Source organism: Triturus cristatus, chromosome 4_2, assembly GCF_964204655.1.
Source record: "Triturus cristatus chromosome 4_2, aTriCri1.1, whole genome shotgun sequence".
In the NCBI taxonomy this organism is placed as follows: domain Eukaryota; kingdom Metazoa; phylum Chordata; class Amphibia; order Caudata; family Salamandridae; genus Triturus; species Triturus cristatus.
Window position 1 is genome coordinate 653,829,283 of NC_140586.1, and position 15,827 is coordinate 653,845,109.

At 42.3% G+C, this 15,827-nt stretch overlaps 1 protein-coding gene across 7 annotated transcripts in view; it reads right to left on the reverse strand.

The window, feature by feature from the left end:
• EFCAB7 (EF-hand calcium binding domain 7) overlaps positions 1–15,827 on the reverse strand; it is a 367,307-nt gene that overhangs the window by 128,091 nt on the left and 223,389 nt on the right. For all 7 annotated transcript variants that reach the window (XM_085602394.1, XM_085602399.1, XM_085602395.1 and 4 more), the window contains one exon: positions 6,989–7,130. In XM_085602394.1, the coding sequence (XP_085458520.1) occupies positions 6,989–7,130 (142 nt within the window). The remainder of the gene's footprint in view (positions 1–6,988; positions 7,131–15,827) is intronic.

A 15,827-nucleotide genomic window follows, 5' to 3' on the forward strand; every position in this document is an offset into this window, starting at 1 on the left:
CTGACCCACGACATTAATTTGCAGGGCCATACATAGTACATTAACTAAGAGGCTAACATTTCCAACTTTAATCCTTTCATAGCAATACAATGAAAGAGTAGGCCTTATTAACACGTTGTATTATTCATTTTCTAACGATGATGGAATGACAAAAAAAAGAATCTGCTTTATTAGCATCTGTTTAACCATATGATAATGTACATTTTTGGTGATGTACATTATTTGGTTTTTCTTGCCTAAAATGCAACAGAAATGTATTAACACATAACAAGGAATTTCAGAATCCCATCATGAGACATGCTTTCAGTGTGAGACTCGAAGTTGTTTTTTGTGTTGCATGTATTTCTGGTACAATAGAGAAGGAGGTGGTGGGCCTTCTGGCTCTGAAACAATGTTTTGTCAACAACATCTAAATAAAGTACAAAATGTTGCTTTGTTTTGGAAGATTAACAGATCTTTGCATCCCATTTATCGCAAACTGCAGCATTAGGAGTGAACAGTGGATGAGAAATTGGCTGGAAGTAGACCAAATATTAATAGAGATAGCGTTTGCTTCATCATCCTTTGTGGGAATTTCAGTCAAACTATAAACACACTGGTGTATAGGCTCAAAAAGAATCAACCCTCAGACAAAATTCCCAATGAACAGATTTTCATAACTGAAATAATGGATTACTATAACATTGCAGAATAAGGATCTTCCTGGATTTTCCTTTCGATTGATGAGCAGCTTTGGAGAGGTTTAGAGAGAGCTGTGATACATGATGCTGTTCACTGCAAGAATGCGTATTATCTCAGAGGGCAAGATGTGAAATTTCCAGATGCCAGAAAAAGGCTAGGAAAAGATAGAGGAATGGAGACCACCGGGAAGGACATAAGTAATGATGAGAGAGAACAAGAGAGGTGCTACCCTTGTGTACATGGTGCAGGAGACCGCAGAAATCACAAAAAGAACCAACCTGCTCCTCCCCAGGATAACTCGAGATTGGGGAAACAAGTGGAAGGAACCCAGCAAAGGACAAGACAGGCTACAATCAGACTGAGAGGGACAGAAAGCCAATGTGTGCTGGAGGACCTCCCCCACACCTTCCTGCTTGACTTCCAGAATGGGAGACCTTAGCAACATGCATCTGGTGTGAGTATGTGCTGGAGGGGATGAAACAGATAAATTATGATAGTGGGGTGGGACAAGAAGAAACAAGTGAGCCAGGCGCTGTAAAAAGGGCAAACAGTGAATGACTAGACAGTGGGATGATGAGGAACAGGTCAGTAAAGGATTTACAAGTTAAAATGTTATATATGGGGGTGACAGGTGCTCTGCGAGTGGGGATGCAAGCAGCTCAAAGTGCGCAGGGAAGGAGGGGGGAGAGAGTTGGGGCAGGAGATCGATGTAAATGTTTCTGACAAACAAAGTCACAAGAGAAACCTAAATATAGAGACTTTGACTTATGAAGCCAAGAGAGAGGGGGGAGGAAAGAGAGAGAGAGAGAGAGAGAGATCGTGTGCTGCCCCTCCACCCCCACAAACTTCACCTTCAAACATGGTCTTCGGCATGTTGCCCTTCTGGACGGCTCCTCTTTTAGGCAGTTCGTTCTTGAATTGCCATTGCACTTCCCTTTTTATCCACACCCTTCAAAGTCCTTCTCCTTTCTCCCCTGCTATTCCCCTATCTCTCCCACTTCTCTTCTGCACAGATCTGTTTCCTGTTAAGTGCCAATTTGCCACTGCCCTTCTGGGTATGACTGAGCTTAGCCTTCTCGCCTGTTATTCCTTAGAACTCTGTCCTCATTCTTCTGGCAATAGAGATAGCAAACAATCTCCTGCGTGCAGCACATTTGGCAAGCAGTTTTTTTCTACCTCTAATGTATATTTTATTACACACGTCCTAGTATCCAAAATCTTCGGAGACAGTTTTTAATGGCTATTAAGTCACTCCTAATTATTGTAATTTGCACACGAGTCAAATGCACCAATGACTGTATCAGACATTATGCTATTCACTCAATGTGAAGACAATTCAATGTATGTATGTGTATTTGTATAGTGTGAACTTATTCAAAAGGTCCACTACTGTACCGAGCCCTATCCCCTCAAAGGCACCGCGAGGCTTGAAAATCATCTGTCATTCTCTTCCATTCAGAGGAAGGCTAATGGCTATTCATTTACAGGAGTAACATGTGGGAGGCCAAAGAAAATTCATTTAACAGAGTGGAAAGTGCCAAATTACCTAGAGGAATGGCTAAAGAAGTAGGGATTACCAACTGAAGAGACACTGTGTTGAAAAGTTTGGACTTGCAGAAACATCAAATTCTCTGCACTAAAGACTCATGGGAAAATGACAATGTATCAACATCTGATTAGGAGGTAACAACAGTAGTACAACACCCTACATGTAAGGCACTCTGGGTAGGAATGTCGAAGCCTCTAGTGGACCATTGAGTCAGCGCCTGTAAATCCTCTGAAAGGTAGAGCATGAGCTGCCACCAAGAGTGGAATTACAGATGGAAAAAAATCCTGTCCTCTCAACCAGGAATGAAAGTGAACATAGCTGGGTTGACCAAGGGAAAGCTAAAAAGAAAAAGACAAAGTCTTGACCAAAACAAGTGGCAAAGCCTTGGGACACTTGTAAGGCAGCCTTAAGGGAACGAACCAAGGGGTTCCTATCTATATCAAAGTTGTTTCAATCAGAAGTGAGCCATAAAAAGAGGAAGTCACATTCATTAACAAGAAGACGGAATGGCTATGCAGAAATGAGAGCAGGGCCCATGCTATCATCTACAATGCAGATCCAAACACCACCCGTCATTGAGAGGGAAGACAGTGGCGTGACTAGCTCCAGTCTATGAACGTCAAGAAGAGGGACTCTGCAACTGAAGAAAAAAAAAAGATGCCATCCACACAGCAGGGATTGATTTCTTGTCCATATCCTTTGCACAAAAGAGAATATGTCAAATTCTCCAGAAATACAAGACAAACAAGCCACACAAAAACAACACAAAGAACAGGAATCACTGAATCAGGAACATCTAGTCAACCAGTTACACATAAGGAAACTGAGGCAAAGGCAGCAACATAATGCTTCCCAGAGGTGCAACACCCGGAACTTTTTCCGACTAAATAGAAAAATGTATTGGAAGAACCTTTGTAAGGTTTGGCTCTAACTTGAATAGTACAGAAGATACAAAAGTCTTTCTTAGATAAAGTCCCAACCTGCTTGACATTACTTTACATTCTACAGGGGAGGACAAGACTCTCAAATCCTCTCACTTGATGGCTGCACCTCAGATGCTGAACAGAATGCAAACAAGAGATCAAATGAAACCGGGTCATTGAAGGGAACATTCAGAAAGTCCCAATTTGTCTTTATTAATAAAACCGTGGAACTCAGCCATGGTTTCAGCAGAACAAGACACTTAGAACTACAAATCTAACTTCTGGCCCAACATGATCCAGAGCGGCACTAAGCCTGAAGAGTTGGAAGAGGGTTAACCTTGCAAAGTCAAGCATTTCACCCCATAAAGTTAGAGTGGCCTCATCACAAAGAACCTGCCCATAGTCCATAACGGTTGACAAGTGTAAAATGCTGGCCACCGCTGTTAGAGACACTGCAGGAGATCTCAAGTCCACCTCAAACCGTTTAACTGCCCAGACCTTTTACTCAACACTTTTTTTTGTGACTGTCCCATTTCTCAAAATGTGCTTACCATGACATTAAACTTTCCTCGCTATCTTTCATTTCAAATCCTGGGTCTGGACCCAAATTTTACTGATACTGTAAATCCCCCCGCCCCCCAGCCCCCCCAAATTCTATTTTAATGTGTTTACTGTCGCCAGTATCATATTATTAAATTATATTAAAATTGAATATTGTTCTTAGATTAGTGTTTTCATTTCTGGTGTTGAAGTTACTGTACTCTTTTTTTTCTATTTCTGTCAGCGATGTCATTTTAACATAAGACATCTGGATATTGATTTGGAACACTGGTAGCTTGAAGTCGAGTTGTTTTCTTGCCATGAATGTTAAAATAGTGTACATTTGTCTACTATTGCTTTCATAAAGAGATAGAAAGCATATTTATTACTCTGGGTGAACATGGCGATAAGTGCTACCCCGAAATCAAATAAAAACAATAGGTGACCAAATAACAAGTCAATGTTTTTTTAATGAATTTATGAATGTATATATTTAATCAAGTGTGACATGATGGTTTTGAGGTTGAACTTTCATTTAAGAAACCTGAACACTATCAATCAATCAACTTCATTTTATTTCGACAGTGAAAAGAGCAATGGCATACAAAGTATACTACATAAATACAAGATAAAATACATTACATTAATCATTATTTCCAAATAAGCAATATTAATTACAAATCATGTTAAAATGACAGATAGTTAAATGAGAGCAAATAAAAACTCTAAAAGCACGCACAAAATAGCTCATCGGGACAGAGTATTCTTCCTCCTTTTTAGAGCACAGTGTATGAAGAAAGCCAGACAAAAACGCATAAAAGGATCCGGTAAACTTTTCAAAAAGTATAGAGCTGGGCGACACTGTCTAAAATCCATTCTGCGCAAGAGTGGCAATATACATCTCTTCCTTTCTTCCCGATAAAATCTACAAACGTGTAAAAAAATGTAGGTCACATTAGGATGAACGGGAGTCACAAGGGCAGAGTAAGAGTGCCTCCATAGAAAATGTATTAGGAGGATAGCCCAACATTAAGGGAATAGAATTCAAGCGAAACCTCATTAATATAAATCTACATTTAATATTCGTCACAAAGTTCAGGTACGTGTGATCCTGCATGCTAGGTCGGGTGCTAGAAGATATAGATTAGCCCTAGGCTTTTTAGCATTAAGGTCATTTCTTAGATTCTTCCCTTTTGCCAAAAAAAGACCCTTCAACTTGCTTCTTGATAGAGCTCTACATGCAAGGAAATCATCGAATAGATTGGCTTGCCCAACCGAATAAAAACGATTCTTTATATATTGTAACCATTTAACTTTGGCTACGCCATCAAGGTTTAGTAAATCCTTTAATATGTCATGTGTTAATGTTAAATCTTCCCTTCTCCATACCGAGTGCCACAAAAGTGGAGGAGAAACTGTACACTAATTTACTTCGTATTAGAATCAACTCTTTCAAAACGTTGCTGCCCATGCGGGATTCATGTGTTTTCCAGACTTAAAGTAGCAGAATCCCTGTTTTCTCAATAAGGGAGTTTGTCATTTACCAGGGCATAAAGTGCAACCTTACACAAAATAATACGATAGCTTACGCTATAGGGTTCGCAAATCTGAAGCATGGTGAAAATGAGAGGATATGAAGTCCTGAAAGGATAAAAGCCATCCTTGTGATGGTGTTCCCTTGGTACCGTCACCCTGCCACCTCGAGTGGAAAATTGTCCTGGAGCAAAGTTTCAGAACGGTACATTTTACAAAAGAAATGGTACCGAAGAACACGAGTAAGTCCCAACAGTTCTCATGGACAATGATATGTCATCAGTAAAGGTAAGCAAAAAATGTTTTTATTGATCTTTGCATTTTCTTATTTAAGGCTTCGTATTACATACAATTCATCTCCAAAAGGCAGCCAACTTATGCTTCGTCTACAAGACTTTTTCAAGGCTGTTAGACACTGTCATGCTCACGTGTAATGCTCAGTTCAATGCAGCTAAACCAAATTATGAAATCTGCGCCATTAAGCTGCGATAAATAATGTGAGAAGGACCCGGCCACTCGTAATTAGGACCTAAATGTTCTATTTACTTTTATTTTAGTTGGTAATCCCTGAGGGGGCTCCAGGGCTCTTTTCAAAGGAATGTGTTATGAGGAAAACAAATACAATAGCCACCAATACATTTTCAAAATAAATGGGATTGGTGTAGAAGAGGTGTCACAGGTGAAAAGGGAACAAGAGACATAAACACCAACCCCTTATAATCTTCTCAAGGAACACATCTCTGACATTCGATTGGGCAGAAGATGTTCAAAGGAAATTAAACAATTAAAAAACATAAGTAAAGTACACAAAAACACTGTGACAACAGATCGAATATGTAAACAAGAGTGGAGAAAGCCTAGTTAGTATTAAAAGCCAAGGACAGAAGAAACCACAAACACTTTTGTCATATTTTTGGGGAGGGAAAGGAAGCTACGGCTTCTGGGATCACGCTCTACTATAGGGAGTCTTACTGCAGTCCTCTCTCCAGAGTAAGTAAATACTCCCTCAGTAAAACCACTGTTTACACTCTAGGGGCCACATGGACGTAGCTTTTCTCATGTTGCAAACGGCCCGATTCTGTTTGTGACCAGAAAAAAGCATTTTTCTATGAACAAAGGCCCATTTACTAAATTGCCAAATGGGTTAGCAATTCGGTTTTAGGAAAGGACGTGTTGAGGGTGTCCCTTTCTAATAGCAACTCACAGTGTTATGTAAGAATGTTTTGCGACCGAAATGCGGTCGCAAAACATTCGCATTTTACCACCTTGAAGTTGGTGGTAACACATTTGCATGCAGAAAGGGGTCCCCTTCTCCTTTGTGAATGAGTGCAAATATCTCACAGACCATTGCCTGCTCTCAAAAAATGAAAAGAAAACTTTTCATTTTTATTTTGGAAACGCATCCCATTTTCCTTTAATGAAAACGGACTGCATTTAAAAAAAAAAAATCTTTATGTAAAAGCAAACACAGACATGGTGGTCTCCAGCAGGCCACCATCCCTGTATTTTTAGTGATTACCGATGAGCCGCAAATTGAGACCTACCTCATGAATATTAATTAGGTAGATCAATTGTGACCCCATAAGGAATCGCTTAATGTGTCAAAGATACATTAGCACCTAGGTGTTTGCGATTACCTAATAGCGAATCACAAAAAGTCGCTATTAGGTAATCACAAAATGAAACCTACCTACATGAGGTCCTTGGTTTCAGCAGGAAGGGCTCCCAAACATCAGGTTGTTTCAAACATATGTCATCATACCTTCTATTTGGCTCAGGTTTAAAGGCTGGATAGTGATATACATGCTGGACTTCTGTGGTATCTGTAGTTTGTAACGATGAGTGACTATTTCGCTGTTCTCCTCTAAAAAGAAGCATCCCTTTGAACGTGTGTATTGCCACTCCTGTAAATGAAAAAGCAGAAAATGACAAGAATGTTAAAGTAAATGGAGGTTATGCAAATACGGCTTCACAAGACCACACGTGGTTCAAAACACAAACATGTAACATGTGGCAAGAATAAGAAATCTAAAAAGGTCATCACCAAGTGAGTGAGTGGAGTGATTTAAATTTCATCCGTTGCAGAATGAACCAACTTAAGGCCCTTGTGGCTGCTGAGCTGAGACAGGGTTGGTGAATGGGAACAGGTACCACTTAGGAAAGAAAGGTCTTCAAAACCTTTTAGGTAGTTGAGATTTGTGGTTGCACTAAAGCCTGGAAAATGTGAGGTACGCAAACAACTTTGGGAGATAATAGGAGACTCATACGACTAACACACTTGGTTTTGTGGAAAAAGCAACCGTTGGCAGTCAGGGATGCTGTTATTGTCCTGAGTTCTCACAGTGAACGCTCCCCCGGGCCTACCTAAACTCACATGTTGGTTATGTCTCCCCTTGCTATGCATAGGCGACTAGCACTATCTCGGGCTAATTTTGCACATTATTAGTACCCCATGAAAAAAATAAAAAAATGATTATCTGCCGACAGTAAGTAATGCTTGTTTCAGCAGCAAACGCATATGGAGGGGAGTTTATAAAGGAAGGAGTGTGCTGTCATTTAGGTGCTTGGATACTAGGTTTTAAAACGGAGCACAGGGCCTTCTGCATGGTAAATTCCTACAACAAAATGAGGTCTTGTGATACGGCAGACATAATAAGGATAACACCATCAAAACTTTTTTTTTGTATTTTTATACTTTCTGGCTATCTTAATACGTTGCGCTTAGTGTATTACTGATAGTCACAGGCATTGGGTGGCCTTAGCACTCGTGGACAGTCCTGCTGTGTGTTGCCACACTCTTCTGGTCAGTCCACTTGGTAACATCATAATATGATTGTCTTATTCTTGGTGCACATGTTCCTAAAAGATCCTAAGAAAAAACATTATCAGAACCCTAGAAAAGATCCAAGCGAGGCGAGAACCAGACACTGATCTGATCCCTGGATGTTCTGGGAAGTGTGTGGGTAGGGAAAATAAACAAGTAACAACTGGTCCATACCATGGGAAATATTTTGTATGAAATGATTTGATCTTTGCAGGATTTGACTCGCCTTCTTCGCAGACCTCATTAGATTGTTGTGCAAACTCGATACTGATACGGAGAAGACGTGCTAGAGACAGACCCGAAGACAGTGCTCCATACTACAGCTTCCCCAATCTGCCCAAATCTAATGAAGTATTACAGATTTATTTGTGTCTTGGAATTCATTGACATAGTACCATACAATGTGAATTGGTTACTCACCTTCTCACAACATCTGAGCCTTGAAAAGGCCTCAGGCCTGTGCACCACAATGGGCCGAAACATGGGTTGGCCGTTGTCTCTCGGTTTTGAAGAACCAAGAATAAATTTATTTTATCTTTCATGGATCTCCGTTGCCGATTCTTTATAAAGTGGATGAATGTCTTTACTGTTATACATTGGATGAGTGTCTTTAATATTTTTTCAGATGTACTATGTATCAACGGAATTATATGTGATAATAAGCATTTAACTACCTAATTTGGGTGCAAATGTTCCCGAATTTTAAAATAACCTATGAGAAATTGTTTAAGACGTGCAAGTGTGCCAAAAGGGTAATGGTATAGTGGGCTTCAAAATGGTACAATAACTAAATAGCATTTGATTAATAAAATGTTTACATTACATGTTAATGCACATATGGATATATGGTTTTAAATTGGAATCCGTTAACATAGCATCAGTGCCCGCACTTCAGACCAACACCAGATTCCAAGAGTCTATTTTAACATTTTAAATAAAATGATGCTGTCCAAACCAAGGACTTTGTTTTTTCGATTTGTGCTGGAACAATCCTTCCATTAAAATTGTTAGCTAATTCTTATCGGGCGATAGAGCGGGAATACTGTTTGAGGCAGAAACTCCTTTTCGAGGGGAAATGATTCTAAGAGACAGTGCGCCATCCATTTCTGTACAGATACCAGACTGTCAGCTCAAATAATTAAGTTATGATCAGATACTACTTTCTTATATATTTACGTACTGCCCGAATTTAGTAAAACGTTTTGTCCACACTTCACTGAACTGAAGAGAGATGATACAAACCTAAGATGCTGATGCATTGTTGGCTTTTTGGAGGTTTTACAGTGAGAAAGGGGTGGTTATGTGCCAACTTGATTTACAGGTTGGTAGGACAGCTACAGTGTAGTAATGATGGGGGATGTGTCCATTCCTTGAGTCATTTTATGTATTTTGCCTAAAAATAGTGCAGCAAAGGTAGGCATTACTCGATTGAGCAGGAGAAAACTGTGTAGAGACAAATATTGCGACGGACAGGTAAGGCGATGTTGCTTCGTTTTGTGCCTGACTCGGTTTTTGTAGTGTGCTTTACTCGTATACTGTATCCAGTATTATTTGGGTTCTCTTCGAGTTTAGCTTCATTTGGGGCTACTGTAAATGATGCCATGGATGCCAAAACCGACCTTTTTTGAATATTGTTCTAGATGTGAAGCCTTTATATCAAAGAGGGGAGAGAGAAAACTTTGTGTAATTAAAATTTTTGTAAAAAAATGTTTTGGCAAAATACTTTTCGACTTATATATAGCCATAACATATTGCATAAAGAAATATACCACCAAATGAGCAATTGAAACATTTAAATGTTTGGATTTTAAGGAAGGAACGATTATATAGAACATACTCGTCTATTACAGAGTAGATAGACTTAACAGGAGGAATATGGGAGTGCAGAGGCTGAATGTGAGGACAGGGACTGATTGAGGCTATTTAGGACCAGTCTCTCTATCACCCTCTTCTACCCTTTCTTTCCCCCACTTCTCTTTTTTTTTTTTTAGAGTGGGCCTCATATTCCTGAATGAGGTACCAGGTGAGGTCCAGTCCCCGATCAAGACGGGTTAGCAGGAACTTATACATTGCAATCTAGACTATGACATAATAGATTGGGCAGATTGTGATAGTTATAATTTTCAACAAGAGAGGCCTGTTGGCCCATTTGAAAGTGGAATTCTTTAGGAGTATTGGTTGTTTTTTCTTTTTTTATTTAGGTGCCATCTGCAGCCCTTGAATCGGAGGAGTTGTAAAGTAAGGTTGTACTTGTTCCAACCTTGAACAATGGTGATAATAATTTAATTGAGATTTATTTTGTTTGCGACACTTTAAAGGTGACTTTTGTGTTGATACTGTAGCAAACCACTGACTGAGATAGGTCCTGAAGAAAGCCTCTGGCATTTTTTACCCAAATGGCTGAAACATGTCGACCTTAGTAGTAAGTAGTGATTGATGAACACTGCTTTTTGCACTGTTTTTATGGAGAGGGTTAGGAGATGTTTATAATAAAATGTGTTTTTCTCTCCTAATAACTCTATTTTAAATTTGAACTCACCATTCATGCACTGCACGGGTTTTCAGAGCTACTTGAAAATCCCTCTGTGATCACCTTTTGAAGGAACACACCATCTGTTCTTCATAGATTTCTGGATCTCCTATTCTGACCTAATTGAGAGAGTTTTCCCACGAAGATAGCCTCTATGGTCAAGAGGTATATATTTTAAATGGGAGGAAGACCAGATGATAATACTTATCACCAAGATAGTTGATGGGGATCCAAACTCTGCTTAAGGGTCTCTTTTGTGTGATCTTTACAATACTTGTTTTCCAATTTCTTTTTAGGAATTCTTATTGAGACCCCCGGTTCAGTTTGTAGTTAAAAAATAAATCCAGTTGACATGAAAATCTTATTCAACTTTCAGGAAGACGAGTGAGTTATAGAAACGTCAATATTATTGAAAACTCTAAGTTTCATGAGGGCACAGAGTGTGCATTTTGCTAATCTTTAAGAAGTAGAAGGTCAGATGCATCATTACAAAAGGAGACCCCCCGATCATCCAAGAGATTCCAGAGTCAATGGCCCGTGAGCCAACCTAGGGTTATGGGTACACCACTCCCAGCCTACAGACACAGTGTAGTCCTGGGGAGAAGGGGACAAACTCCACAAATCAGCACCACAAGCCAAATGAACATCAAGGTCAGCACCAGACGACAGATCAGGGCAGCCCCATGCTGCTGCATTCACTTCTGCACATCAACACTGGACAGACAAAAATGCAACAAGCCCACTCCAAGATGGCTGTCCCCAAAAGCTCCAACAGGATGCCAACTCCACTTGTCTAAGTGTTTGGAGTGGTAAGCAGACCCAGGAGGAGGAAAGCCTCCAAATGTGGGGCAAGCGATTCAACAATTGTGATGGGAGGAGGAGCCAAGATGGCGACCGGGACGGCAGCGTAGATTCCCGGCTCCGTGAACCTCCGCATCCCGCACGGATATCCTGCATGAGATCCTTATTCTGCGCTACAAGATCGTGTTCGTAAACGAAAGTGGCAACCGATCGTGTGACCCTGAGGTTTCTGACTGCAGTACCGCCGGAGAAATCAGCGATTGAACTTTGCGGCCCGTGCGGTCCCGAAGCCGGGACCTCGAGTGGACGCCTTGGCCGGGCGGCAGTTTAACAACAGCGGCCTGTGGTGACTGGGTGGAGTCGGTCCGCCGGAGTGGTGCTCCCCTCGGCCTGCATTTTGCTGTGGTCGCTCCCCCCCTGCTGAGCGCTGCGGACCGAGGACATGCAATTGTGCAATTCTCGGATTCTGTGGTGTTTGCCCCTGCCTTTGACGGTGAGCTGCCCGGACGCCGTCCCTGGTTCGGCCTGATCCTTGCGGGCTGCTCCCGGCTTTTTGCGGGAGCTGGTCCGTGGCGGAGACGACTATTGCCCGCGACCGCGCAACGGTTGAATCTGTTCCTCCCCCAGGATCCCTGTCTTCAGCGACGTGGACCTTGAGGCGTTGGTCCCGGGGTCCTGGCCCCAATACGAGTCGGGCCTTCCCAGCGGCCATTTTGTCACTATGCAGCCTACCATCCTGTCCGCTGGGACGCAGCGGGACTGGGGGTGTGTGACGGTCGGGAGTGTGGCAAAGCGATCGGAGAGAGCTGCTCTGGGGTACGGCGACCTCCTGGAGGCCCTTGGTGCCCTTCATTACTCCTTGGCTCATGGCGCCGGGGTCCTGGGGAGGAAGCTAGATGGTGTGGTATCAGCGTTGGGACAGTGGCGGCATGCTGGTCCACAAGTCCACAGTGGCTTTCCACACTGCACACAGGAGGAAGATGTTGCGGCCCCCCCCGCGATTAGTGTACAGCCGGACACTCCGGACAGTATGCTACCGTGTGGTCGGCTAACTGTGGGCTTGATCTGCTCCGGAGGTATTGGCCCTGAGCGGAAGATGGTGGCCTTGCCCAGTGCGCAATCTCCGGCGGCCCAGGGACGATTCCAGCAACGTGTGTCTCATTTGACTGCTTCAGCCTGTCTGGACCTTGTGTGCAGTGCAGATCCTGGGGCGGCACTGGAAAAGACGCCCCCCCATGAAGCGGTCCGTGCTGATGCTCAGAGACTTCCACCCCACCTGTGTGCGTCGCTTCCCGACTGTTTTTGGACACTCCTGTACCTCGGGACATCGGACATGGTGCTGGGTCGAGGGGCAGGCATGGGCAGAATCGTAAAGAGCGGTCAAGGCTGAGGCTGATCCTTCGGGAGTGGTCACCTAGTAGACAGGCGGACTCATGGTTGCGTGCTCTCATGGTTATTCGCATAGTTGGTGCATAATGCTCCCCACTCTTCCCCTCCTTTTTTGATATGATCAACTTGGTGTTGCTAATTGTTTGCTGTGGGGAGACTTCACCGTGCGGGAGGGAGAAGCCGGGGGTATGTTTTGAAGGCCCTCCTCCAGTTTATTACATTCCCTCCGCCCCCCGTCTGGGGGGGCTCTTTCTTACTCCTTTTTTCCCTGTCTCTTCTATATTTCGGGTCTAGTTCCAGGGCGACAGGCACACTGCTGGGGGGTGGGGCCATACTCATTCGCAGAGGTGCAGGGTGGGGGGATGGGGGAGGGGACTCTTTAGTCTTTATCTCTTTTTCCATGGCCTCTTTTTTCTTCTCTGTTTCTTTTTGCTTGTTTTTCTGGGATCAGCGCGGTACACCTCTCTTATTGTGAATCGCTTGCTCTTAATGTGTGCCACAGTTTCCGGGGGGTTCGCTGGGCTTTAGGTACGGGGACCTGTAGGCGCAACTATCTTTGATATTTCTCCCCATCCGTACTTTCCCGTGTCTGCGCCATTTATTCAATGTATTGCTGCTTGCTGCTTGCGTCTCTTATCCTTGCCCCTTATCGCTGTTGGGAAACTGTTTGGCACCTGATCCTACTGTTTTGTTTTATTATAAAATGAAAAACCCTTTCTCTCCTGGTGTCCTACCTGAGCGGCTCATTGGCCGGACTATACTGTATTGTAGACTTTGCTCTCCGAGGTGCCGCCTGTGTTTACATGTGCTTTTATTGTTCTGATTGCTTAGCGGCCGGCCCCGGGGGGTTGTAGGCCCATACGTGTAAATGATTGAAACGTCAATAAAGGTTTTTCAAAAAAAAAAAAAAAAACAATTGTGATGGAAGGCACAAGCACAGCACTGTATGTCAAGTAAACACAGGGGAAACCCACACTTGCCTCTGGTTCCATGCCACAACATGTTTCCCACGCATCAAGGAACCCGGCCATGACAATCCAAATCTGAAGAGCTAATGGGAAGTACAAATAATACATATGGGAGCCCTGAAAAGGCCACACCTAGGCACCAGTTGAGAGGAAAATGTTGGTCAGGCTCTAGAATACAGTTCCAAAGCACAGCGGTGGATCATCTCAGCCTGAGGACCCAGGCTTTTAGATGAGGTCGAATGCATGGTGTACGTCAGGAACACACATCATATTCATAAGGTTCGAACTAGAATGATTAAGGGGTAACGAGGGTTACCAAAAACAGCTTTCAAAATGTTTGAGATTATTTGTTCTCCTATCCACTGATAAGTGAATTAATACCATGTCCTCATTGGTCATTTTGGGACAAGTCACTTTCGCGTAACTGATAAAAGAGACATGTTTGACAACACCTGGATTCAAAAGCATCAAACGTGTGACTATATTGTAGACAGTCATATTGCGGTCTACTCTAATGCTGATAAATTTGCTTTATTGTCTACCACCTTTGCTCCCCTTCCTTGGGTTTCTTATTTTGTCTGTTTAGCAGCGGCTGCCTCAGTATTGTTACTCAACTTCCAACAGGTAAGCATGCGACAATAACACACTTTTAATCTTGTATTTCCGTTTCTTTGTGGTCACAACAGTCGTACTCCTCAAAACAGTAGAGTTAAAAATATGAAAACATAGCTTTTGGAAAGTGAAAAAAGAACTATCAGTTAAAATGGCCAGGCGCTTCAATAAAATACTAACTAGACAGCTATCTCTGAGGTCACATCTGGCCACTAACTTAATGGAGCAAGAACAGGGGGGAAAAGTGTTACCCTGAACCATACTTAACGGGCAATGTATGTCGAGGGCCAGCAAGAAAACATAACATAAATGCCAAAGTGTCATACAAGATTTGGGCAGAAACAAATACAAAATCAGGTCACTAGCGAATTTTCATCAGCGAGATGGAGTAAACATTATTCGTTCTATTTCTTTTACTGCATTCAAAATACTCAAGTAGTTCTAATGTCACGCCCTAGAGATGACGCCATGTTTGGGGTTTACAATCCTTTTTCTGCTCAGTAACACAACAGACAGAAGGCCTATTACGGGACTGGATACTCGAATAATAATCCATCATCTTGGGCTCGAGCCACTCGTCATACCATGCTACCTTACCTCCTGGGCATTAGCCCCAACATTATTTGAAGTAGCATTGTATGTTAAAATAGGTTGAGGGATTATGAGCCGATGCCTCGGCAGTCAAGGAAATTGGATTCTCATGCATCGCCGGGCACTTAGACAAAGTCAATCCATCGGCTCAATTTCTCCTAGTTATTTTATAACAAGTATTAAATACACATTATCTCATTATGCTGTATTTTCATAAGAGAAAGTCGATTATAGCGTGTTATGCAAAAGGGGAACACACGATGGCGCTCAAGCCACTCTAACGAGCCATATGACACTGCAGGAAGATGCCCATGGTTTCGAAACGAGAAAGGTGCGAACCTCAGCTCGTATTACCCGAAGGAAAAATTATACGTAGTGCTCGTTAAAAAAAAAAGAAATCGGTGTTGTAGGTCACTGTTTGTTGTACTGTTTAATTTAAGCAACTGGTCTAGGATTATGAAGTATATAAAACAAATATGACATTAAGTGCCCATTTACGAGTGCCCTTGAGAGCCCCTCCCTTCAAATAAAATGGGATAACCCTGGGTACCGACCCCTTCACAAACAGGAGTATTTGCAAAGGCCCGATTTTTCTAACTTATTTGTAAAGAGCCCTTAAGAAAGCAATACATGTGAAGAAGGCTGAGGTCTTCGCATTCAATAAAGAACATAGTGTAACATAATATATATTTTTTAAAACAGGCAAACGTGTAGGGAAGACATGTACATCTAAAATAAAGCTACCGCTCACCACAGTGGAATATATTAACCAACATCTTTTTTTTTTTTAACCAATTAGCCAAAATACAAGCCGAGGCAGGATATTTGGCTGAAAATACCTCTCTAAAAATAGTGTACTTGGCAACAAATTAACAGAGGAAATGGT